The following is a 27,110-nucleotide window of genomic DNA, read 5'->3' as shown; positions in this document are numbered from 1 at the left end:
TGGCGAAGTTTTAGGTAAAAAGCCATTCTGCATCCCTAGAGGAATCAACAGCAGTAGCGTCGGTTACTTTAAAAACGCCAGCTACATCAACAGTAACGACAGTTACGTCATCACTGTTAATAACTGTCACGACGACGACGACGATGATGACAGTAATAACATTATCAATAATAATAATAATAGTTGCATTAATAATAATAATGATGACAATAATGAAGCGTTTTCTATGGTCAGGTCACAATTTTTTCTGTACGCAAATCAAGAAGGAGGTAATAGCATGAATGATGTTAATAACATCGTCATAAGTAACAATAATGTAGGCAATAAAGTACCGCAATCGAACGTCAGCCATTCAACTGATGACGTAGTACTCATCAATAATAACAACAACAATAACAACAACAACAACTCAAGTTTCTTAGATCAGATTGGCAACATCTTATTGGAATGTCGTAGCGGTGATGCTAGTAGCCATTTAACATTGGCAGGTCGACAAATTTTTCATAATAGTTACAACCTCCCGAACGCCGACATCAATAACCATTTCATCTACATCCACAACAACAACACCAACAGCGGCAACGATGACGTCATCAGTAACAGCTTAGAGCAGCAACAACAGCAGCAACAGTATCTAAGCGCCGATACCCTGCAGCCCTTCATGATGACGTCATCAAACGAGACGTCATCGACAGCAGCAGGCCAAAAGTTTATCATCTTCTCGCAACAACTTCAACAGATTGACGTCACTAATAACATTAACAACAACAACAACGTCGTTATAAATGGCAGCAACATCATTAACAACAGCAGCCCCAATAACATTATCAGTAACAGTAACCTTATCAATAGCATCAACAACAACAATCTGACTGAATTTCGCCTTTGTGATACATCAACAGAGTTTGAACTCTGCGACCTTCCTGTAACCTTGAATGGGGATGTTTTGTCTTTGGAAACAACATAGAGCAAAAAATTGCCTAATCTTACCTCCTCTTTTTTTCATTGCCAAATGTTTAGAGACATTTTTTGTTTTCATTACTTAGTTTATTGAGAAGTTCGTTTTAATTTTATTTCATTTAAAACTGCGACGCTCTGATGAAGATTCAATTGTGTTCGGCTCATTTCATTCAGAATTGATTAGAAAAGTACTTCTCAATCATAATAATGATATAAATGTTACGAATATTAGATAAGCATGTTTGTTGTGTAATAAAATGATTTTTAATACATGTAAAATGAAAAATAATGATAGTAAGAAGAAATATAAAAAATGGTTTTGGCAGTTTAGCTCGATGTTAAATAGATTTTGAACTTTTTCGTTTAGAACTTTTCAAGAACTTCGCCAATCTATCACTAACAGTGATATCAAATTCGACCTTCGAGTTTCCGTAATTTATCAAATTCTTTTTCAAAATCTCATCCTGCCATCTTCTCTCTTTAGAGTCTAATTTACTTTTAAACGAATAGGCCCCAAGTACAGTTAGGACGGTCGGATGATTAGTGACGAGTTGCCAGGCGATATCGTCTGTCAGCTGTACGCTTGTCTGCTTGTAGGACATTGGCAGACGTATCTCCGCTATTTCTCTGTTGTTTACCTTGTGAATATTTATAATTATGGCTATAATTATGATTATAATAATTTTTGTAATATATTTGTTATACGTAAATAAATAATTCGGAAGTAAAGATTTTTTTTTCATAGATTTTCTTCCATAAAGACAGGAGTAAGAAAAATAGTGTTGTTGGCGAATAATGGATGATAACCTTAATGTGAGTGTGTTTGTAGTTCAATATTTCATTAATTGTTACTAGCTACATTGAATTTGTAGTAACAATAGTAGCAGATGTAGTAGTAGTAGCGATAATAGTAGTAAAGTTATTTATAAAAAACCGACCTTTACAGACATTGGAAGCCTAAAATCATCATTAACTTCCGGCCATTTTTGCTTCAGGACATTTGAATTCTAAAAATAAACAATTTCATCATCATCGTGTTACGTCATAACTCGCGTTACGTCATCGATGTCAGTGTTACCATCGTCAACGTCGTCAATTGCGCCAATTAAATCATGTTATAGTTCAAATCTCACCCAATCGTAATGCTCTTCCGTGTGATTAACACTTTTTAGGCCCTCCCACAATTCCAATGCGAACATAGGCGCGAACGGTGATAGGACGATAACTAGGTCACACAGGGTTCGCTCGAACATGGGGCTTGACCTTATTACTGACTCCGGATATTTCTAGGTCGGGTTAATTGAGGAAAAAATAATAATAATAATTATCCTGATGATAACGATATAATGATAAAATGATACTTATACAATAATAACGATAATGATATATGTGTTGATATCGTGAAGATGACACAGGCGTTAATATAACGATGATAAATGATACACGGAACGATGATGATAACAACATGATGACAGTGATAGCGATGATGGTATCAGCAAAATGATGACGAAAATGGTGTCATAAATAAGTATGATATATGGTATCAACAGAATGATGATGAAAATGATATAAATAAGTATGATAAATGGTATCAACAGAATGATGATGATATCATAAATAAGTATGATACATAAGGACCGATAGAATTGTAGACAGCATCTGCATCCTGGACAGTGACGTACTCAACAGGAATGTCCTCTCCAGATGGAAGCTTATCTAAAATTTCCGATACCATCATCATCATCATCAACAGCATAATAATAATAATAATGAGAAAACATCCTTTTATTTTCATTGTAAAACATGCATTGTTTGTAATTATAAAGTTAAAAGAATAAAACTTGTAATGTAAATTATATAGATATTCTACAATGCTCGCCATACATTTTAAATGGGCACAAAATAATAATAATAATAACAACAATAATAATAATCATAATAATAATCATAATAATGATACCTGTAGCAGGTGGCGGTTTCTTTGATCGCTGATTTCTACCTCGTAGACATAATCATCATCATCAGTGCTGACTTTTTTACGACGATCATCATCATCATCATTACCATCGTCGCCGTCATTTGCAAGATCATTATCAGGAGTAGAAGGTCTTCTAAGATTGTTGACGAGACTTGGGCTCCTTAAGCTGATGAACTTGTGGGCGAGTGCCCATAGTCTACGCTGCCACCTAAGAACGCCTACAAAAACTGGGTGAATAGAGAATGCATTGAATAACAATTGTATGTATGTGAATGTATGAATGAATGAGTGAGTGAATGATTAGGGAAGTGAATGAATGAATGGGTGAATGATTGAGTGAACGAATGAGTGAATGAATGAATGAATAAATGAATGGATGGATGAATGGATAGATGAATGAATAAATGAATGAATAAATGAATGAATGAATAAATGAATGAATGAATGGATCAGCAAACTTTCATTGGACCACTGTCTGTCAGACTTAGGGGAGACATTAGCAAGTATCGCTAGTCTGGTGCTATCACATCCGTATTCATCCATGATAGACTGATGGTAAAACGATGAAGAGGAAGTGAATGGTGATAGTTAGGATTATGATGATGATGATGAAAGGGAATGATGAAGTTGAAGCTAGAGATATCCTAATCGCGGTCATTGCAATCGTAATCACTACCAACACCATAATCGCCGTCATTTCCAACACCAATACAGTCATCATCATCATCATCGTCGTCGTCATCATCATCATCATCGTCGTCATCATCATCGTCGTCATCATAACCTGGGGGTCCACACCGTTGTGTTTAGATTTACTCATCTTCTCCCAACACGTTTTTAGCGGCTTGTTAGTAGCCTTCTCGATGTATGTTTTGTTGTCTGTTGGCGATGATGATGATGATGATGATGCTGGTGACGACGATGATGATGCTGGTGACGATGGTGGTCATGTTGGTGACAATGAAGATGATGATAACGATGATGATGATGTTGGTGACAATGAAGATGATGATAACGATGATGATAAAAAATGATAATGATACCTTGCGATAACGTAACCTCATCTGCCCTCAGATATCTATTCGTATCTGAGGTCTTGTGGCTCTGCCCCAGAACCATCCCTGATGACGATGATAGTGATGATGACGATGATGGATGGTAATGATGACGATGATGGTGATGATGACGATGATAGTGATGATGACGATGATAGTGATGACGATGATGACAATGATAGTGATGACGATGATGACGTAACTTAAAAAACATTATTAACCAACCAGCCAACCAATCAATCAGCCAGCCAGTTAACCAGCCAACCTACCTTGTGTCAAAAGGTTCCTAAATGGTTCTTTGCATGGAGTTAAGTTGAGATCGTGGAAGAAGTGATGTAGAAAGCGTGCGTAATACAAGTGCATGATAGCTGAATGGATGTGAATGATGAATGAATGGATTCGTGGATGAATAATTAGATAGATTGAGAGATGGATAAAATAAATGGATAAACAATGGCGGCATAGATGAAAAAAGAAATGGGTGAATTTGATTGATTGATATCAGGATTGATACGGATAAATTAACAATTGAATGAATGAATGTATGAATGAACAAACGAATGAATAAATGAATGAATGAACGAATAAATGAATGAATGAATGAATGAACGAATAAATGAATGAATGAATGAATGAATGAATGAATGAATGAATGAATGAATGAATGAATGAATGAACGAATAAATGAACGAATAAATGAATGAATGAACGAATGAACGAATAAATGAATGAATGAATGATTGAACGAATGATTGAACGAATAAATGAATGAATGATTGAACGAATGATTGAACGAATGATTGAACGAATAAATGAATGAATGAATGAATGAATGAATGAAATAATAGATCGATAAATTGATCGTTTGATAAACAAACGAATACATGGGTGACTTCTACTCAAGTAAATCAATCAATGAGATCACCATGTTCTTTCCCCCCAATGTACAGGTCCACAGGCAAGCAGCCCTCCAGACGACTTCTACGAAATGGCACATCCAGGTTTTTGGCATCTAGATACCTTATTATTATTATTGTACATTATGGTTATTTTGATTATTATTATCATTATTATTATTATAATTATTATTATTATCATTTTATTATTACGATGATAAAAATGTTATTGATGAAGAAGACGACGACGATGAAGATGATGACGAAAAATGGTGACGTCACGGACAACAAGGATGGTGATTACGATGAAGATGATAACGACGATGACGTGTCAAACCTGAGGAAGTACCAGGACGAATCAACGAACGTATCCATCGTGTCTGTCTCCCTCTCTCCATAGCCGTCACAATCGCATCTAAAAACAACAACAACAACAATAAGAACAACAACAATAATGATAATAACAACATTAATGATAATAAGAAGAAGAAGAAGGAAAAGAAGAAGAAGAAGAAGAAGGAGAAGAAGAAGAAGAAGAAGGATAAATAACTTTTCACAAACCTGGCACATTTAGCTCTCTTCCATTGCTTATTTCTTGCCAGTGGCGACATTATTTTAATCAACTCCCCATCATCATCACCATTATTATTATTATCACCATCATCATCATCATCGTTATTGGGTAGAGATGAGTATGGAGGAAGTTTTACTGGTAGATCGTTCAAAGACACTGGAACTGCCTGATGACGATTGCGTTAATAATAATAATAATAATAATAAGGATGATGATAATAATAATAATAATAATAATAATAATAATAATAATAGTTAACCCTGACCCCGTATTTTTTGCAGTGGACAATCGGTATGGGCGTGCCCCAGTACCTCTGCCTCGATATCAACCAATCGCGAGCTTTCTCGCTCGTCACGTGACTTCCGATTTTTAATTCCTATCACAATAATATTAATAACAATAATAATAATAATAATAATAATAATAATAATAACAATAATAATAATAATAAGATTTGAACGTTCTCGAAAAAAGAAGTGAAAACCTCGGTCCTCTTTAAAAGATTATTGAGACTTTCGAATGTTTCACCTAGAATGAAGCAGGATTAAATTGATAGATAAATAGAATATAAATGGATAAATAGATAAATAATAATAATAATATACATAGCACATACATACAAACAAATTTACACGCGCAGGCACACACACACACACACGCACGCACGCACGCACGCACGCAAATTAATGAAAAGTACTTCGACCTGGCTTAAATAGGATGCCCATTTCACTGGCGAACTGATTGTCTTGTTTATTTATCATGGGAAAAGCTGGTGATGATTATTATAATTATTGGTAATATTATTATTGTTAATATCACTACTACTACTACTGCTGCTGCTGCTGCTGCTACTACTACTACTACTACTACTACTACTACTACTACTACTACTACTACTTTTTTTATTAAAACAGTTATGATGACGAGGATGAAGATGATGACGGTAATGAAAGATTAGAGGTACAATTCATGACGCATCCATTCAATTGATCAATCGTTCATTCATTTATTCACTCACTCAATCATTCGTTCATGCATTCATTCATTAATTTCTGTCTTCAAATCTACCCAGGTGATGGTCAAGAAATTCTCCAAACGAGTGAGTGAATGAAACAAATAAAGGAATTAAACGGCCGGTGAATGGATTGACGGCTTGGATATTCAACTCAACATGTGACGATGATGATGACGAGGTAGGTGCAATCTAATTTGAAGTTTAACGTCTAAATACAGAAGGATATTTTATTTATCTGAGGCGCAATTATCAATGAATGACATGCACACCAATCAGTCATCTATAAAATCGAATAGCCAACCAATCAGAAAACATAATAAACCAATCAACCAATCAGACCACTCAACCAGCCAATCAACCAACCAGCCAAATAAACCAACCAATCAATCATTCAACCGATCAATATCAATCAACCAGCAAACAAACTCAAACAATCACTTGTAACAAATTTATTGAACCAATTTTTCAGCAAACTAATAAAACGCTCAACCAATTCAACCAATCAACCAACGCCTTACAATAAATAACCATCAATCAACTACACACACACACACGCACGCACACACACACACGTGCACGCACGCACACACACACACAAACACATATACAAACAAACTTTGTAAAATTTTTTCCTATTGAGAGTATGATTAGGAGATAGAAGTATATGTGATAGGTTGGCGATATGTAATGGATGTTTCGTAAATATTGATATATCCTCATCTCTATTCCTTGATTGATCACCAGAACAGGTCTGTACGTGTGTTTGCATGTTCGTTCGTTCGTTTGTTTGTTTGCATGTTCGTTCGTTCGTTTGTTTTTACGTTTGTATGTATGTGTGAGCGTTAGAATAAAAACAACAGCTGACCAACTAATCAATCAAACTGACCAACTAATCAAGCATTCAATAAACTGACCTTCACCTGGAACTGGAACCTCACCCCGTCACACTGACCAATCCAGTTTCTCTGCAGGCTTATGATATCCCTCCATAGTTCTTCATCCACTTCGTTCAATCCATCATACAGTGACTTGATGGTGAATGGATGGATTCGTTGGCAAATGAAAGAATGGATGAATAAATGAATGAAAGAATGGATGAATGAATGGATGGATGGATGAATGAATGAATGAATGAATCAATCAATCAATCGATCCAAAACTGCACCATTTTCAAAAAATTGAACTGACCAACTAACCTACCTTAGAATATGCAGTAGTCCGAACATACCACTGCTTACACAACACTTTCTGAACTTCAACCCCTGATCTCCAAGACCTTCCTTCCTCATCTATCTGCTCATCTGCCAATACCGTCTTGTCAACGGGGTCATAGTTCACAGGGGCCTTCGGTGAATGAAAGAATGGATAAATGAATGAACAGATGGATGAATAATAAATGAATAAACGGACGAATGAATGAAACAATATCTAACCATTTTTTGATAGACAAGACCAGCCTGATGTAACATGATGAATATATGCTGGGTCCATCTGTAATAATCTTCATTGCAAGTAGTAACTTCCTTAGATGTGTGTGTTTGCGTGTGCGTGTATGTGTTTGTGTGTGCGTGTATGTGTTTGTGTGTGCATGTTTGTGTTTGTGTGTGCATGTTTGTGTTTGTGTGCGCGCGCGCGTGCGTGCTTGTGTTTTTTAAAAACATTCAACTAAACAATCATATCATTTAATTACAAACCAATGATAAAATACATTTCATTTCCAACCAATTGCATCATTCCATTTCAACTAATCACATCATTTCATTGTTATTAACTCATCCAATCATACCATTCCATTAACAACCAACCAGCCAGTCAAACAGCAGCTTTGTTACCAACCAGCCAATCAAAATTCAAAAAAACCAACCCTGTCCCAATCAAAGGAGCAGCCAAGTTGTAACAATTGTTCTTTCATGGCTTTTATATTGCTTGAAATAGTAAAAAATAATTTGTTAATTTTAAATTATTAAAAAAAGTCCCCCCAAAAAACATACCTCAGGGTCCATTCAGATGGTTGGATGCCCCTCTCAATGGCGGCATTTTCAGCTGGCAGACCAAATGCATCCCACCCCATTGGATGAATGACCTGGTGACCTTTTAACCTTTTGTACCTGGTGGTGTAGTAGAAGAATATTATTGACTGGATTGATTGAAATGAAACTGTGATTGGTCATCTGGCTGATAATGGAAGGGGTGTGGTTAATCATTTTGCTTATCTTTAGTATGGCATGGGATTTTTGGGTTTCATTGTAATGAAATGATTTGATTAGTTAGATATTTGGTGAAAAAATTATGATTGGTTTGTTTGTGTGTTTGATAGAAATAAAGCAATATGATTGGTTAATTTAATTGGATGATAAAGAAAATAAGTGATCATTTATTTGGTTATAAATTGAATGATTTAATTGGTTTGCTAAAAAGTAAAGAAGCATGATTGGTTGGTAAAGAATAGATATGATTGGTCAGTAAAAAAGAAACATTGGTTGGTAACAAAAACCTTGCCATGACATCACTGATTGTATAAACCCTAACATGCCCCATATGTAACTTTCCACTGGGGTATGGAAACATGGAGAGTATATAAGATGATGGCTGAAGTTGTTTCTCTCTAGAAGATACCTTAATTATTTTTATTAATTATTTTAAAGAGAATTTGAAAAATAGATTCAAAATTAATATCCAATTTCAATTTTGACATATAATAATTAAGCCATATCTCATTCTGTCATTTTATATCAGCCGACCAAATAAATCTTAAAAAATGCACAGACTAACATGATCATTGGTGACAGTTCCTTTCCAAAATTCCTCAACCTCTTTACGTTGATTGACAGTGTATTGCTCCGCCCACACTCCAGTCTTACTGAAAATAAACCTCACATGTCTACTCAAAAAATAGGAATATGTTAATGTGGCTATCTTTGAGTTTTTGAGTCCTAAAAATTTTGTCTTCATGAATTTTTTTGGAATTTCTTTAGTGCAGTGATACATGCTGTATTTATTTTATTTTGTCCTCTGAAAGGATTAATATGGCATGAGAAAGAAAAAGTTGTTTAAAAAAAAATTTATTTAAATTATTTCGTTTGATGTTTGTTGTAGTTTTATTAATTTATGATTTTGCTTTGTTTTATGAGGTTTTTTTTTGTGTATTTTATTTAATTTAGAATTTTTTAGACCAGAGTGATTTTCAGGAAAAATATTTTGAATTAAGTTAAATTACATTTTCAAAAAAAATTTTGAATTATTTTCGGCGGTGTCGATTTTATTTAAAAATAAATTTAATAATCTTCTTAATTTTTCACATGCCCGGTTGCACATGTCCTTTTAAATACTCTATTATCGACTAATAAATGTTTACATAGACAATTAAGTTAAATTATAAATAAAAAAAATTAAAGCGTTGAAAACCATAGACGCATTACTGTTCATTTATCTACACACATATAAATAGAATATAACATATATAACAAAAACTATATATTCTATATTTATGTATCTACATAAATCCCCACCATCCAACTGAATTGTAGAAAAATTAAAAAAAAACAGTTTAGTCACGTTTTATTATTAGATAAAAAATCATTTATTTTGTTCTTCAAGGAATCAATAGTATCTGCATTGTCAAATATGAGCAATGTATAATTCGTACATGCTAGCATTATAAATATATATTTCATAAAGATGTATATATATATTATATATATATATCATAGAGATATACAATCATGTTTTCATACGCGTATATAGTTAGATATGAATTTTAGAAAGTTAAGATGAAAAAATTGACTAAATCAGTTAAGCAAGACATCAATGAATATGAATACGTAAGTATGTATGTTATGTATGTGTTCGTATGTATGTGTGCGTGAGTACGTGTGCGTGAGTATGGTGTATGTGTGCGTGTGTGTGGTGCGTATCAAAATTTCAAAAGTGTAGCTAGTGTCCAACTATGAAATGCTATATTAACCATATCATATATTGCATATAAATATATATATATATATATGTATATATATATACAAATCTATACATATACATATGTAAAAATATATATATACATATGTATATATATCCCTACACACACATGAATACTTCTATATAAATCCATGCTTTCAACAGTTTATATTATGATTTGAAAACTAAAACAAGATACACGTATCAACGACAATTATGATAACAATTTAACATTGATTGATCGATCGATCGATTGATTGATCGATTGATTGAATGGTGGATTGATTGATTGATTGATTGATTGATTGATTGATTGATTGATTGATTGATTGATTGATTGATTGATTGATTGATTGATTGATTGATTGATGGATTGATTGACTGATTGATTGATTGATTGATAATGACAATAACAACATTAACAAAACAACGACAATAACATGAATAAAATAATGCGAAATCTTAACATCAGCAATGGAACAACTCAACAAAATTAACGACAATATTAGTAATAGTAACAAAAATAATAATGATAACAATAATTATAGTAGTAATCATAATAATATCATAATGAAATAGGTCAATGCCTCATAATGGAAAAAACCGATGAACTTCAACTGGCTAAAAAATATGAGAAAAACGGAAAAACGGAAAAAAAAATTTTCAGAAAAACGGATTTTATTACATAAAAAAAGAAAAAAAGAAACACAAAAGGATCATGATTCAGTCATCTTTTTGACTAAAAACCTTCACAAAATTGAAAACCAAGAAACCAAATTAATTGAATTCCATTTATACGTCAAATTTCTTCACAAACATAAAGATATAAAATCCTGAAATTAAAAAAGGCAGAAAACACAATTTTTAAAAATAACGACTGACTGAATTTCTAAAAGAAAAATCGGTGAAATACAATGAATGATAACGACGTCACAAACAAAACAGAAAAAAAAATTTGTTTAAAAAATCGTTCCTAGATATCAAAAAAAGAAATTCCTTTTGATAAAAAAAATTTGTCTCACGAAAAAAACAACAAAATATGCAACACTCTCTCTTTTTTTACTCTGTCCCATTAATTTTTTTCAAATTTATCTCTATTTTTTACTCATAATCTTCTAGTTTATAGCGGTAAAACTCATTTAACAGACGTACATCAATCTTACCACCCATCAATCCATCAGCACATTTATCCATCTATCCACCATCCATTTATCCATCTATCCTACAATTTATCCATCTATCCAATCAACTAGCCATCCAACTATCCATCCATCCATTCACTTCTTTCCTTTCTTAGGATGGCAGATGTTAATAGGAGAGGTGGAACATGGCGTCGAATCGCCACTGGTGTCCGGTGTCCTAAGCATCGCTTGCTGGCCCAAAAAGTAGGGCGGAGACTCCGAGTTATTGACAGGTTGACGCTGATGTTGGTTATAGAGGAGGGGATGACGTAGGGCCGAAGTTGAAGAAGATGCTGAAGTTGCTGCAGCTGCGTTCGCTGCCGAGTTTGTCGTAAACGTTGTCGTCATCATTGGAGATGTATAGAGGGAGGGGAGCTGCTTGCTTTTCATCCTACTGTGACACACTGTTTTGTTTTGTTTGTATGTGTTTGTTTGTATGTGTTTGTTTGTTTGTATGTGTTTGTTTGTATGTGTTTGTTTGTATGTTTGCAAATGGGAAATTAGTTAGTACTCGTTCATGCTCAAATGAAGCTTGTAAATGTTAATCTGCTACCGCCTGCTCTTACAAATATTTTAGCTGCTTACATTGATGTTTTGGCCGTCGGTGTAACTTTAATGTTGATGTTACATTTGATAATTTTATTTTTTGAAGTTGCATTTTCACTAAAAGTGTTTCTAACACATCATTTCAAAGTAGAGAAGAGAGCCACAAGACGAGCAGTAGCAGCAGCAATACAGTCACGCCGACAGACGACAAAACAACGCAGCACACACAAACACACACACACACACACACAACGACCAACTAGTCTTATTATAAATAATCCAGATTCCAATCATAGTAAGCACGCCAAGCATGAAAGCAACCATTGATGTAGCGACGACAACTTCCTTCGAGACCCCAAACTCCTCCCCACTACATGACCTTGACCCTACACCATCTTCACTCAAGTCATTGTTTTCGTTGACATACTCGAAAGCAGTGGCCACAAGGGAGTGATCGTCTTCGTCGTCTTTGATGTACTGGGAGATGATTTTCGATTGGGTCCAGGCTAAAAAGTCGCTCAACGGTAAGTTGGAGCTCTGGTCGCGTGTCCCAAAGTAGGGTCTGCCGTATGGGGCTGTCGGTGGGTGGTCGTTTGGGCGGGTAAATTGTTTGGGCGGGTGGTTTGTTTTTTTGGTGGGTGGGTGGATTGTTTAAAGGAATAGATTGTTTGGGTAGGTGGGTTTGGACGAGATTTTTTTGATGGAGGTGAACAATATTTAGGGGTACGTTGGTACGAATAACTCAACTTTATAATTATAGACGTCATCATCACCATCATCCATAATATTATCATCATCATCATCCATAATATTATCATCACCATCATCGTCGTCGTCATCATTTTCATCATACAAAAGTGGATAAAGAGAATAAAAATTTTAATATGAGTAGCGCCGTTAGAGACATACATATATTTGGATCCCGTTTGAAAATAATTTCAATATGATTGGTTGGAGGGACTAGCCAATAGGAGGTGACCCTGTATTCCGGATAATTCTGATTGGTCCAGTTGTAAACCTCTATATCTTGCATGTCGTTAAAATCCTCATAGACGACATCCAATGAAAACTCAGATTCGGTAGAGCTATAATTAACTAGCGAATTTGTCTGTACCCAAAATGTAAATTAAAATATAAAAATTAAATAAATTATTTAAATAAATATATATATATATGACTACTAACAACCAATAGCAGCCGGCCAGTGTAATTGTGCGCTACGACATTTAAAGAATAATTTGCCGGCATCTTAATGATGATAAGCTTGTTGCGATAGATGACGTCATCGTTGTCGTTGCTATTGTCGTTAGAAATGCCGTTGTTGCTGCTTTGGTAGCTGCCATTAGTTTTGCTAGTTTGGTCAAGCTTGTTTTGATATTTGATGTTATTGCTGTTGTTGTGGGTGATGTTGTTGATTCGAATGTACTTGCTGTAACTGTTTGTGATACTGTTGTTATTGGTGTCGTCAACTTTATAATCTACAATGCTTTCCAGATCCGGCAAGTTATTTATAAAGGTGAGTGTGGGCTGTGACTTGCCAGGGTAGCCCAGATTCTCCAGGTTCAACTGCAAAGTGATGCAACGTTGTTTTTGTTGGTCTTCCATAGATGATGATGGTGGTGATAGTAGCGAAGATAATGATGAAATTTGCGGTGATGACGACAAAGATGATGATGATGGTGGTGAGGATGGAGAAGGAAGAAGTGATGGTGATAAAACATGGATGATATGTAATCCCTTTGTTTCATTTTTATTATTATTATTACTTTTACGATTATTATCCTCAAAATCATCATCATTTTCAATATTTTCGCCGGCTTCATCATCGTCTTTATCATCACCATCATCATCATCCTCTTTATTATCATCATCATCATCGTCGTCGTCATTCTCATCTTCACTTCCTAAACATCTTTTCGCATGGGGCTGAACATCACTAATCCAGTCAGGGAAGTAGAAACTGGATGTGGATTTGGGTAAAGTAGGGATGTGCTGAATTAACTTATCAAGTGATTGAATGCATTTTTCTATGGTTGGGTCAGACGTACCTGTTATGAAGAAAAAATATATGACAGATGAGATAAGAAAGATATTTATACACTATAATATCACATTTCATAGTGAACATTTAATATTTAACTATAATACTATCTATAACAACAACTCCAAAATTAGGTAAGTATTAATTTAAAGCATGAAAAACAAAAAAACTGAATATAAAAACCTGCCAAGATGGTACCACAAAAGTATAAAACGGTAGATGCCAGAATATATTGAAACATTTTTCTCATAACTTTAAAGTTACAAGGGTGAATATGACACTAATTTCACAGTGAATTCTTCAAGTTATCTATGGTTTTTATAGAAACTGTTTCATTCATAATCTGGAACAAAAAATTATTTTGTCATAGTTTTTCAAAATTTAAATTAACAAATCTGTACTATGATCTGTCTGGCCAGCCTATAGCGCTAAAAAATTAAGCATTAATTTGATTTTTTTTTAAATTTTGAAAATTCTCTCAAAATAATAAAATAAAAAATGTTTATTAAAGTTCACAAAAACCAGTAAAAATTGTTTTCATATAAATAAATTAAATGAAAAAAAAATGAGACAAAAATTCGAAAGAACATTCTAGAATGGTGTGGCTTATTTTAGAATAATAATATGAATTCTTAGAATTTTCAACTAATTTGATCATACTAAATATACACACATATGCACATGCACACACATACACATAATTATATATATATATATTGGATAAAGATAGTATATAATATACATACATTTATATATATTATACAAAGATTTATATTTCCATCTTATGCTTTTTTCATTAAGTTCTCAATTAAATAAGTTTGTACATGTGTGTGTGTGTGTGTGTGTGTGTGTGTGTGTGTGTGTGTGTCTGTGTGTGTGTGTGTGTGTGTGTGTGTGTGTGTGTGTGTGTGTGTGTGTGTGTGTGTGTGTGTGTGTGTGTGTGTGTGTAACATGACAAAATAGTAAAAATTATAAAATTAATAATCATTAATTTGGAACCACACAAAACAAATTAAAAATACATATTAAAATAAATATTAGAGTAGAATGGTAATTGTTATCTGGGCAGACTACACTAAAAAAGGCAATGCAAAGCATCTTGGACTAAAAAAATCTTTCAGAGCATTTAGCATTTGGCTTTTGTGTGCTTTAAAAAGTAATGAGGAAAATGGATTTGCCCAACTTGGGTAATAATTTTTGTTACAAATAAGTGTGCACGCCAAAAAGTAAAACTGTTATTTGAAAGTGCGCTCTAACTGAACTGTCTCGGTAACTGCTGATAAATGCTTGGCATTTTTTGACTGAAAAAGAAAAATTTAAAGCTGGTTTCTCATAAAAAAACTTGGTTTAGTTTTATTGATACATGTAAGAAACATAAAAACAAATAAGTAATGAATGAAAAAACTAATAATTTAATGAATAAATAAGCCAAAATAACAATGAAATTCAGTACTAACTACTGCAAGACAGGCTGATCAGCCGGCCATTTAAATAAAAATTTCATTTAAAAATTGTTTCACATTAACATTTACTTTTAAAAATACCTTCAATATTTAAAATTATTAAATTTGATGTTCGATTAGTTGAAACAAATGTTATTTTTAAGTTATATCTTAATTATAAATTAGGAAAACAATATAACTTCTACAACAACAGCTGATCAACCATTGAATGTTTTGTTGCGGCCATTAGTTATACTCGCAGATGTTTTAGTTTTAATTGGTGCATTTAATAATTAAATTTTCCTAATCTATGATTCGATCGTTTCATTTAAAAAAGAATGTTTTCACTAGTTTTGAAATAACTTTATGCCTAATTTGCGATTGACATTTTGATCGATTCATTCCTGTAATTTGCCACGTTTTCTTTTGGGAGTTGTTTAGCTACCTTCCATTCCATTCCAAAATTTTGCAAGGAAATACCAGATAGCAGGTTATGATTATTTTTTTTACTTTCATCGTGAATAAAGTCAGATCCGGCATTAATTAGGAATTATTCGAGTGTAGCATATGTAAAAATAAAAGAACTATTAATTCAACAATTAAAATTTAAAATTTCACAACTAAGAACTTGTTAAGTTAATTAAGCTAAGCAAAAAAGCAGAATAGAAAGATAAAGATTGAAACATTTTTGATTTTTAATGCTCTTCTTAATTTCTTAATTTAATTTAATTTATTCTTTTATGCATAAAATAAAGCACTATTTCTATTTTTTTAAACTACTAAAAATAATCTAGCTAGACAAGTATTATAGTGTTGATTAAAAGTTAAAACTAGTTCACTAATGAAATCACAGGATGATGAAAATTGTACTCATTACACTATTACAGAAAATAAATTTTTATTTATTCAGATTTCTACTACTAACTACTACAATAAAACTGATTAATCGCCCATCATGGACAACTTGAAGATCATGGTCTTCAGACCAACAATGAGCGAATTCAAAGATTTCTCGAAGTACATAGCCAAGATTGAAAAGCAGGGGGCCCATTTGGCTGGTTTGGCTAAGGTTGTAAATAAAATAAACTCTTTTTATTGATGTTATCTATTTCAATTATTAATTTTCTAAAATAATTCTTATACGAAATAACCTCTCATTTATATTATATATATAATATATTGAATAGTTGGTTAGTTAAGTTGTTGCATTATTTGTGGTATATTTTTTTCTTGATATTTGCAGATAATACCCCCAAAAGAGTGGGTAGTTAGGAAGAATGGTTACCATGATATTGGTCACCTGGTTATTCCCTGTCCAATCACACAAGAGATTTCAGGTTGGCAGCAGCCAATTAATTCAAATTGTTTTGTTTTTCAATTAAACGTGTTTATATTATTTTTATAAATGTATATTGTATGTGTTTATGTATGTATGTGAAAGTGTTTGTCTATTTATTTCGTGTAATCACACACACACACATGCATACACGCGCACACACATATACGCACATATAATTGTTTAACATAATTTTTAAATATTTTTTTGTAATACAGGTCGTGAAGGAGTGTATGAAGTGTTCAACATAGAGCCACGTAAGCTGAAGAAGGGAGGAATGACTGTGGATGAGTTTAAAGCTAAGGCACATAATAAAGAGTTAGTCTGTGTATGTTTGTTTGTTTTTTTGTGTGTCTGTATGTGTGTATGCGTTGCTTATTATGTCGTCATAACTAACGGTCTTAACAAGTAATGATTGCTACATAGACACAGCACGCCCTACCACACTGATGCTGACGATTTGGAACGCCGCTATTGGACAAACGTTTCGTATAACCCCGCCCTGTACGGGGCTGACGTGTCTGGGTCTCTCTTTGATGAAGATCAGCACGTCTGGAATATAGGTTTGTTTGTCCGTTTCCTATGTGTTACCATTATCATTACAACATGATGATCGTTTCACTCGCAAGCATCTCATTCACAGGCCACTTGAACACCATATTGGATTCGGTGTTTGCCACCTTGGGGGACGAGGGCAAGGGTGGTCTTAAGATAGAGGGTGTCAACACGGCTTATCTCTACTTTGGCATGTGGAAGTCTGCATTTGCTTGGCACACTGAAGACATGGATCTTTATAGGTGGGTTGAGTGGGATGTACTTGAGATGTCAAGGATTTTTTGAAGGCTTGAATGTTGTTTTTTGTTTTTTCCCATATTATCTACAGCATCAACTATTTACACTTTGGAGCGCCAAAGTTTTGGTATGCAGTCCCGCCGAAATTCGGACGCCGGCTTGAAAGAGTAGCTCAAAGTTTGTTCAATTTCTGTCTTTAATAATAATTACTTTATAGTTTTTGACACGTCATCAACGTCATAGTTTCAATCAACGTCATCGCTATCTTTATCTTTATCATTGCCATCACCAATCTTACCATCATCATCGTCATCGTCATAATTTTCCTCAACATCTTCATCGTCATCACCAGTGTTTTTCAAGAACAAGGCAGACAAGTGTCCTGCTTATTTGAGGCACAAGTCCTGTCTGTTATCTCCACTCATTCTTAAAAAGTTCAACGTACCATTCAATAAGGTTTGACATTTTCATTTCTTAATCTCTCTTTTAGGAAAATTGTTGAAAAAAATTTAACTTTATCAGTCTCTTAATTCGTCTATCCATTTATTCATTTATCCATACATCCATTCATCCATCCATTTATTCGTCCATCCATCAACAGATGGTCCAAGAAGAAGGGGAGATAATGATAACCTTTCCTTACTCCTACCATGCCGGTTTCAACCACGGATTCAACTGCGCCGAATCAACAAACTTTGCTACTGAGAGGTGGATTGAGTACGGGAAGAGATGCAAAAGAGTTGGTTTTGTGTACATACAAACATGCAACATACAAACATACAACCTACAAACGTTCAACCTACAAACATACAACATACAAACATACAACATACAAACATACAACATATAAACGTACAACATACAAACATACAAACATACAACATACAGACGTTCAACAAACAAACATAAAAACAACCACATACAAGCAACAAACATATGAACAAACATACATGTACAATCAACAAACATACAAACAACCTCATATAAGGAACAAACAAACATATAAACAACTTAATGCAAGCAGTCAACAAACATACAAACGAACAAGATGCAAGCATACAACATTTAAATGTACACCAGCAAACATACAAACAATATGGCAGCATACAAATAGTATACAAACAAACAGCTTACAAACAATACAACAGAATGCACACATGCAACATGCAAACAACATACAAACACCATACAAACCGCATACACACATAAAAACTACAAATATACAAACAACATACAAAAACAGTGCTACTGCATCAAAGAGATGGTCCAGATCAACATGGATTGCTTTGTTGAAAGGTACCAGCCTCACCTCTATGATGATTGGCTCAACGATAGGGATGTCGCACCACACCCTGAAGATGACGAAAAGAAAAAGGTCAACCGTAGTATGACCTTGGCGGGGTAAAAGTTTAAGAATATTTTAAAATAGTAGTAATATAGGGCGAATAATCATGAACAAATGAAAAATACAAGATGAACTAAAAAAATGTCTTCAAAAGTTATCTTTTTCTTTCTACAGGTACAGGACAGGCAGCCAACCGAGCAAGAGACATCCACTGCATAGGCAATTTGAAACCTCGTCGCAAAGAAACAAAAAATCTCAAGTCATGACGTCATCTACTGTTGTTGTTGATGACGATGTTGACGAGGACGATGATGACGTTGACTATGGTGAAATAAATAAGCGTTTAAAAGTTAGCTTTGGTCAATCTTCCAAGAAATCTTACAAGAGAATGGTGACGAGTAATTCATTGAAGCAGCAGTTGAAACGGAGCGACGATTTAGCTGACGATGGCGTTTATAAAATGTCAAGTTCTAAAAATAAATTAAACGCCAGATCAAGACCAAAAGTAATCGACACGTCAAAATCAGTTAATTTAGCGGAAAATAACGCACAAAACCTGGCTAACAACGAGAGTCAATCTAAGAACATTGAAATTACTACAAGAGATACGAACATGTCATTACGCCTGACTCCTGCTAGACTATCCCAGTTCTACGCTAAGCAGCATTCGAGCCAACATTTAAAGACATCGCAGTTCTTAAAAAAATATTCTCGAAATAATAATCTCAAATCTACGAAAACCCATTCAAATGTCGCCGATATCCAAGTGAAAATTCCTCGATTAGGGAAGTACGGCAATAGTTTTTCTGATGGACCGTCGCAGACAACTTCAGTAAGAGGTTTCGAAAAACAGGTAACGTCCATGTCTAACACAACCGATATTATCCCCGAGATGGTTTCGCAACGAAATTACCACTTGAAGCATCATATCGATAATGATGAATCCTCTAGCAGCTCGGATCATAGAGACACCGCATACAAATCCATGCCACCAATTCTCAATGCTGCTTGTCCCTTAACGAAATCAACTGATCCTGAATTTGTTCAGTTAGGAGTTAAATCTCAGACGTTTACGAAAAAATCTCGCGTCTCGAAACAGAAATTGAGGAGTCGTTTTATACGTAGTAAGTCGTACGATTGTGCAGGGGTTGGTTGTTTGAGGAACGTTAATGAAGAGCCAATGGAAGGTGAGAAATTAATATCATCCGAATTTAAAGAACATTTGGGATGTCTTGACGATTTCGGCAAAAAAAAAATAACTGAATCCATCAACGATAATGACGATAACAATAATAGAGATAATACCGATACGAAAACCGATAATAACGATACTAATACAGATACCGGTAATAATAAACAAGATGACGACGACAAGGCATTAACAACCAAAATCACCGACGTACAATCCAGTATAACTGATCCACAAATGCCTTGCCTAATTCCGGCAGAGTCCGTCGAATATTACTACCAGTCAGAAACGGTCGGCAGAACAATCGGTTACTCAGCCGAATATAATAAAGTACATCAGACGGGCACATCCCTGAATGATGATGAATGTAATAAAAGTAACGATGGTAAGGATGATGGTGATACTGGTAGAAATCAAAGCGGTGAGGTTTTACATGGTAATGACGCACCGACTATAGATCATTACATTGTTGACTGATATTACATTAAATGATGGAGACAATAACAACAATAATAATAATAATATTATTATTATTATTAATACTATTACTACTACTAATTATTATTATTATTATTTGGTTTTTATTATTCGTATTATTATTATCAATTCGTTACTTATATATGTAGATACATTTTCATTAGCGTTGTTGCTGTGTTTATTGATTTATTTTTGATACCAAAGAATAATAATTAGTGATAGTTTGTTTCTTTGTTTGTTTGGTTAGGTAGTCGTTTATTTGTTAATTATTATTTTATTATAAACTTATAAAATTATAACTAATTATACTTTTATTATTTATACAGAACGACAGTTTCTTCATAATAAATAGCTATCGTCGATATTTTTTATAGTTAATCGTTTACCCTGTGTGTATCTGTTTGAGTGTGCGTCTGTATGTGTGCATGTGTGTGTGTGTGTCTGTATGCGTGTGTGTGTGTTTGTGTGAAGATGAAAATTATTTTTTCGTTGCATACAGCATCAATACGTATTGATAAATAAATTTATAAAGCATGTATTAATATAATTTTATGAAATCTTTATCTCTCTCTCTCTCTCTATCTCTTTCTCTCTTTCTCTTCTATATATATATATATATATATATATAATATATTTATATATATATGTGTGTGTGTGTGACTTAAAGAAGCATATATTAATAAATAAATTTTACATGATTTCTGTGACAGTTTACCTGACAATTCTCATCATGCATGCGTGCGTGCGTGAGTGTGTTTTTGTGTGCGTGTGTTAAGTGTGTGAGTGAGGATTTTATAAAATTGATACATATATGGACAATTGTTTTAAACATCTTGTGCATTGATTTAAGGACAATTATTTTTCGTGTGCGTGACTTAATGAGAAAATTTTTTTTTGTTTTTGATAGTTTGTTTGTCCGTTCGGTCGTTCGTTCGTTCGTTCGGTCGTTCGGTCGTTCGTTCGGTCGTTCGTTCGTTCGTTTGTTTATAAGTTTTATTTGATTCTGTTGGGAATTTTTTTATTTTTCGATAAAATTTTTCAATAATAATATATCGTTTGATCTTGTTTTTTACTAATTATGCTTGTTTAGAATGAACAAAAAGCTTTTTGAAACATTATTTTTGGCTATTTTTGTAACTAAATTAATTGATCAATCAATCCAACCAATCACTCAATTAATCGATCAATCTATCCAATCAATCAATTACTCAATAGATCAATCAATCAATCAATTAATTTGAAATAATCAGTCAATCAATCAATCAATTAATTTGAAATAATCAATCAGTCTAATTTGAAATAATTTAATAACTTCTTCTTCTACTTTTACTACTTACTACTACAACTACTACTACCTCATCTTTTCTACGCATTTATGCTGAAACATTCACCACACATCGATTCATTTTTTACCTGAAAAATTTTCATACAATCAGGCAAAGAGACAGACAGACCGGCAGCCAGACAAGCAGACAGACAGACAAACAGTTAAACAGACATATATAGAATCGACATCACTACAAACTCAAACGACGATGTTGTTCCTTTATTTGTATTGTTATTGATACGGTGAGTCATCTCATCTTTCTTTCCTTCTAGATATACGCAACTTCAACAAAACAAGCCGAGCGCTCTCTTTGAAAATTTTATAGGTCACCGACGTTGTTGGCAGGCGTGTCATCTTATTATAAATTAAAATTTGTTAACTAAAGCCTAGAATTAATTCTATTGTTATAAGCGCATATTTTGTTGAATACAAATTTTGTTTGTAATTTCGGATTAAAGACGTTGTTATTATATATATTAGGTTATATATCTATAAATATACAAACCATGTTTTGATAAATAATAGTTTTATTTCATTGTAAATTACTTTTTTTTGCCATAGCTTGGAGTTAAAAGACGTACAGTTGATATCATTGAAGGCTGAAAAAAAAATTTGGTTGATTTGATAGAGACATTAAAGTCAGCGTTTTCATGATTATGACTATTTGAATAATTCCATTAAAAAATTGAAAATGAAACATATATAAAATCTTCTCGTTTAGTTATTTAATTTTATTTAATTAGTTACTTTAATCTTTTCGAGAATGTTTGAATCAGTCGCGTTGTTATTGTTGGCGTTGGTCTCATGTGCTTCTTACAAAGGTTGGCCAAGAAATGTAGGCGTGAAATAGTTTAGTATTGCTGATGATAATTTGGAAAATGATTAATAATAAACTAATAAATGGAAAAATTCACAAACAGAGGCTGATCTAGTCTGGAAACTTTTTCACAACTACAATTCGGTAGCCCGGCCCGTAATCAACAGACGCGGTCCAGTCGTCGTATCATTAGATTACCAACTGTTCTCAATGGCCTCAATTGTTAGTCATGATTCCGTTATGGTGAAATGGTTAAGGTGTCTGGCACTTCTGTCGCTGTGACTGACTTCGAATGCAAACAGATATGCCCCTGTCAAATGTGACGCCTGTGTGTGATGAATTAATACACGTGTATTCGTATGCACTGTGTGCTTGTTGCTGATATATCTGATGAAAGGAGTTAATTGGGTGAGAGAAAATTATCGTTACCGGTTTAATATGCAAATTATTAATTGTTATTACTTTTATTATCAATTGTTTTTAATTTTCTATTTCAGCTGGAGAAAGAAAACGCGATGAATGCATTTGGCATCATAAAAATTGTTAGTTCATTCGCTGCATGAACGCATTTTAAATAAACAAACCCACAAACAAACATACACACACACATACACACGCACACCATAACAAACACACGCACATACACGCACGCACACACACTCACAAACAAACAATAGCACTGGAATGACGAGAACTTGGCCTGGAACGAGAGTGAATTCGACAACATCTCAAGAATTTCTGTCCCGGCCGTGAATGTCTGGATGCCTGATGTTTCAATAAAAAATGGGTGGGTTACATCAATATCTAATTAATACAACACATACCTACACGTACACATACACACCACATTTAAACACACCACCACACATATACAGAGCAAACACACACTTCCTTTCTTTCTTTCTCCCTTTGTCTCTCTTTAGCCTTACAAATCCAAATAAAAAACAATAACTTAAACAAAGGCCGATAAATCAGACACACACACACACACACACACATTCACACAAAGGCCTACACACACAAGCATACATACAAACATACTCTCTCTCTCTCTCTCTCTTCTTCTCTCCCTTTCTCTTTCACCTAACCAAGCAAACAAAAAGCACTACCCCACGGCCATATTCCATCTCGCTGGTCGCCAACTCAAACAGACCGGAACGAATCATCCACGTGTTGGACAACACCTCAAATGATATGGTGACCATAACATCAGATGGCGAAGTCTACTTCAACCTCCTGCGAGAAACAACCACCATGTGTAATCTCTCCATGGCTTATTTTCCATTCGATAAGCAGACGTGTGAAATTAACATGGATAGCTTCACTTACACAACGAAACAGGTTTTTTGAATGTTTTTTTTCCGGGCGTTGGGTTGTTACGGTGTATCTTGAGAGTGATTTTCGTTTTATCAGGCCCAAATGTTGAATTGTTATGTAGTATTTGTGTCTGTTTGTGAGTGTGTGTGTGAGTGAGTAAGAGAAAAAGAGAGAGAAAAAGAGAGAGAGAGAGAGAGAGTGTGTGTGTGTGTTTGTAGTATGTGTGTTAAATTGAAGTTTTTAGGTTTCATTTTTAACTTGACTGATGTGCGGTGACCAGGTTTAATGTTGCTAGTCGAAGTTAATGGAGTTGTTTTTTTCTAGGCCGTTCTGGCACTGTTAGTTACGTTGTTGTTGTTTGAATTTTTGAAATGAAGCAAGCATGAAAGCAGCAAAAATTTGTAAAAATGAAACAAAAAAGAATCTAGAAAACTGAAAAATATATACCATGTTGTCATTAATAGTTGCTACGTGTTGCAACATAAAGGTGGCAGGATGAAAAATTTTTCACAAATTTCAAGTTCCATTCAAATTACTCCACTATATGTAGCTATTTTTTACTATTTGATACACTTTGAGCAAAATTTTTAAAAATGACAGGTAGAACTGAAATCGAATGCGACGAAGATAACTTTGAGCAACAGCAAACAGCACGGCCAGTGGCACATTATCGATACGGAAGTCGAGACAAACATTTTTTTTCAAGTTTTATTTTCAATAGTTTACATCCAGTTTTATATTTATATAATTCTATTTCACAATACAAATTTTTAAATTTTTTAAAATCAGATTTAATTTCTCACCTCAAAAATCAGATAAAAGAATCCATGCGAATATTCAGAAGATCGCAGAGAAACTACTCCGAAGTTTCGTTTATACTTTACCTGAAAAGAGATCCTCAATTTTATTTTACCTACCTCATCTACCCATGCATAGTTTCATCTCTGTCCGCTCTCATGGTCTTTCTCAATCCATTTGACTCCAAGGAGAGCATCAACTTCAGCATCACCGTCTTGTTGTCTTTCCATTTTTTCCTCACTACTATTTTCAACGTCCTCCCCAAGTCTGAGACTCCGTATCTCAGTTAGATAAATTTGTTTACGTAATCAAAGATTTGAGATACCATAATGGTTAAAATCATTTAGAATATATGTTTTGCATGTAGTTAACTCGAAGTTTATTTCGTTTAACATTGTTAAGTCGGTTTATTGATGAACATACAATCATGAAATTTAAAACTCGTGAATAAACAATATTCAGACATACGCAAAAAACAACACACTCACACACACACTCACACACACATACACACACTCACATACACAACAGCCCTCTACGTAATTTTCGTCATGTTCCTGGCATCTTTCTCCCTAATCTCGACGATACTCATCTTAACGATGCACTATCACGACGAAGACAGACCACCGCCAGATCTGCTCCAAACAATCGTTCTCAAGAAGTTGGGAAAAATTATCGGAATGAAAAGGAAAACAACGTGGACTCTGGAAAACAGTCTTCAAAACAAATCCGTCAGCCGGACTATTGATCATCTGCAGTTTTTGTTTGAAAATATCGAAAGGTACGTCAACTACATTCAGAAGAAGGTAAATCAGGGTTATTTAGAGTTCCACAATAACCAAATGAAATATGATGATGAGAGTCCAGATGGTATAAATTTGATATGCCAGCTGATTGAAAAGACAAAGTTTATAAAACGTTTCAAAAGTGTGAGAGAAAGTATGGAGAATGTGGATCTTCATAGCAACGTTTTTCAAACTGCCAATGAATCAGTTCCCAATACTAAACTGAAATCCTTAAAAATCTTAACTTGTGGATCAAAAACTGAAAAAAATACTGCTACAACATTAGGAGGAATTAAAAAAAACTATCAAAACATTAACCTTCTTGATGATTTTCAAACTTTAATAGCTGACATCGAGATTCTGGTCAAGCTGAAACCGCTGCTGAATAAGGTGCACGAAACTTTAAACCACGAATCAAGCGTCATAGCGAACAAGAAACTATGGATGGAGATGGCTAGCGTGATGAACAGAATCATCTTTTATATTTTTATCGTCAGTTCAGTTTTTGGCGGTTGTTGGTTGCTGTGGTTTCTGCCTGAGTCCGGTCCGTGAGATGTCGTTTCGATCAAGTTGCTCTTAAGTGGAATAAAATTTTTTTAATGAGTTTTTTTAAGAAATGAAAATAAATTTGAACTTTAATCGAGTGGTTTAGCAATGAAACGACGTTTATTTATGTCATATATTTCATTTGTTACATTTCAATCGGACATTTTTTATTCATTTATTAATCTATTTATATAAATATATTTTTTTCGTATTTTTCATATTAACATTTTATTTATATATTTCCATTTTGTGTTAAAAATAACAATTGTTACAACTGATTCCAATGCGATTTATTAACAGAAGATATCTACATGTCAGATTTTACATGTTATATTTATCTATTATCTATATTTATCGATTTTAAAATGTGATTATTGCCTGATTTAGGTGCTACCATTTTAAAAAAATCCGCGAAAATCGAAATAAAATTGATAAATGCCATTTCTATTCATTTAGTTACTGTATTTTTTATTAAAACTAAAACAAGGTCAAGCCCAAAAGAGAATCAATAAAAATTTTAAAAATAAAATCGGATTCTCACACCAAGATATTATTTCTCAGAAACAATACCGACATGAGAAAAAAGGAAACTCTTTAAACTCTAAAAAAAATTCAAAAAAAGAAAAATTTTCTTTTCGATAAGTTTTTACCTGAAAATTTCAATCAAAATCGATATTTAGGACAAGGTTGTATTGTTTGTCCGTCTTATTTTTAGTACCTTTGTTACTTTTCTTCAGTTTTT

General features: G+C 33.7%; 4 protein-coding genes across 4 annotated transcripts; 2 read left to right on the top strand and 2 right to left on the bottom strand.

Moving 5' to 3' along the window:
- Positions 1 to 1,883: 1,883 nt before the first annotated feature.
- Positions 1,884 to 9,811, bottom strand: HELRODRAFT_112157 (hypothetical protein; the record flags this gene model as incomplete). Its single annotated transcript, XM_009020082.1, has 24 exons — positions 9,682 to 9,811; positions 9,251 to 9,618; positions 8,973 to 9,094; positions 8,470 to 8,586; positions 8,343 to 8,403; positions 7,912 to 8,001; positions 7,679 to 7,822; positions 7,399 to 7,506; positions 7,071 to 7,229; positions 6,532 to 6,628; positions 6,167 to 6,232; positions 5,948 to 5,991; positions 5,723 to 5,839; positions 5,514 to 5,629; positions 5,227 to 5,304; positions 4,919 to 5,013; positions 4,263 to 4,361; positions 3,982 to 4,059; positions 3,723 to 3,817; positions 3,397 to 3,487; positions 2,993 to 3,165; positions 2,599 to 2,676; positions 2,094 to 2,246; positions 1,884 to 1,967 (listed from the first exon to the last, which is right to left on the bottom strand). The coding sequence occupies exons 2-24, from the start codon at positions 9,464 to 9,466 to the stop codon at positions 1,884 to 1,886; spliced, it is 2,481 nt and encodes an 826-aa protein (XP_009018330.1). The 5' UTR covers positions 9,467 to 9,618; positions 9,682 to 9,811.
- A 1,895-nt stretch (positions 9,812 to 11,706) lies between these two features.
- HELRODRAFT_173475 (hypothetical protein) lies at positions 11,707 to 14,438 on the bottom strand (the record flags this gene model as incomplete). The annotated part of the gene is made up of 6 exons (XM_009020081.1): positions 11,707 to 12,014; positions 12,417 to 12,731; positions 13,066 to 13,264; positions 13,342 to 13,754; positions 14,058 to 14,204; positions 14,381 to 14,438. 6 exons carry the CDS (start codon positions 14,436 to 14,438, stop codon positions 11,707 to 11,709), a joined length of 1,440 nt encoding a protein of 479 aa, XP_009018329.1.
- Positions 14,439 to 16,594: 2,156 nt separating this feature from the next.
- On the top strand, positions 16,595 to 19,172 carry HELRODRAFT_80169 (hypothetical protein; the record flags this gene model as incomplete). The annotated part of the gene is made up of 9 exons (XM_009020080.1): positions 16,595 to 16,708; positions 16,883 to 16,976; positions 17,194 to 17,293; positions 17,402 to 17,538; positions 17,619 to 17,772; positions 17,859 to 17,944; positions 18,120 to 18,223; positions 18,369 to 18,506; positions 19,011 to 19,172. 9 exons carry the CDS (start codon positions 16,595 to 16,597, stop codon positions 19,170 to 19,172), a joined length of 1,089 nt encoding a protein of 362 aa, XP_009018328.1.
- A 3,843-nt stretch (positions 19,173 to 23,015) lies between these two features.
- Positions 23,016 to 25,645, top strand: HELRODRAFT_142152 (hypothetical protein; the record flags this gene model as incomplete). The annotated part of the gene is made up of 6 exons (XM_009020079.1): positions 23,016 to 23,165; positions 23,600 to 23,709; positions 24,074 to 24,263; positions 24,840 to 24,944; positions 25,091 to 25,322; positions 25,569 to 25,645. Coding segments are annotated over 6 exons (864 nt in total), but the record flags the coding sequence as incomplete, so codon positions are not given.
- Between the last annotated feature and the right edge of the window lie 1,465 nt (positions 25,646 to 27,110).

Source organism: Helobdella robusta (assembly GCF_000326865.2).
Source record: "Helobdella robusta unplaced genomic scaffold HELROscaffold_26, whole genome shotgun sequence".
Taxonomy (NCBI): Eukaryota; Metazoa; Annelida; class Clitellata; order Rhynchobdellida; family Glossiphoniidae; genus Helobdella; species Helobdella robusta.
The sequence above is the reverse complement of the archived record's forward strand: the minus strand, read 5'-3'. Positions and strand labels throughout refer to the sequence as shown.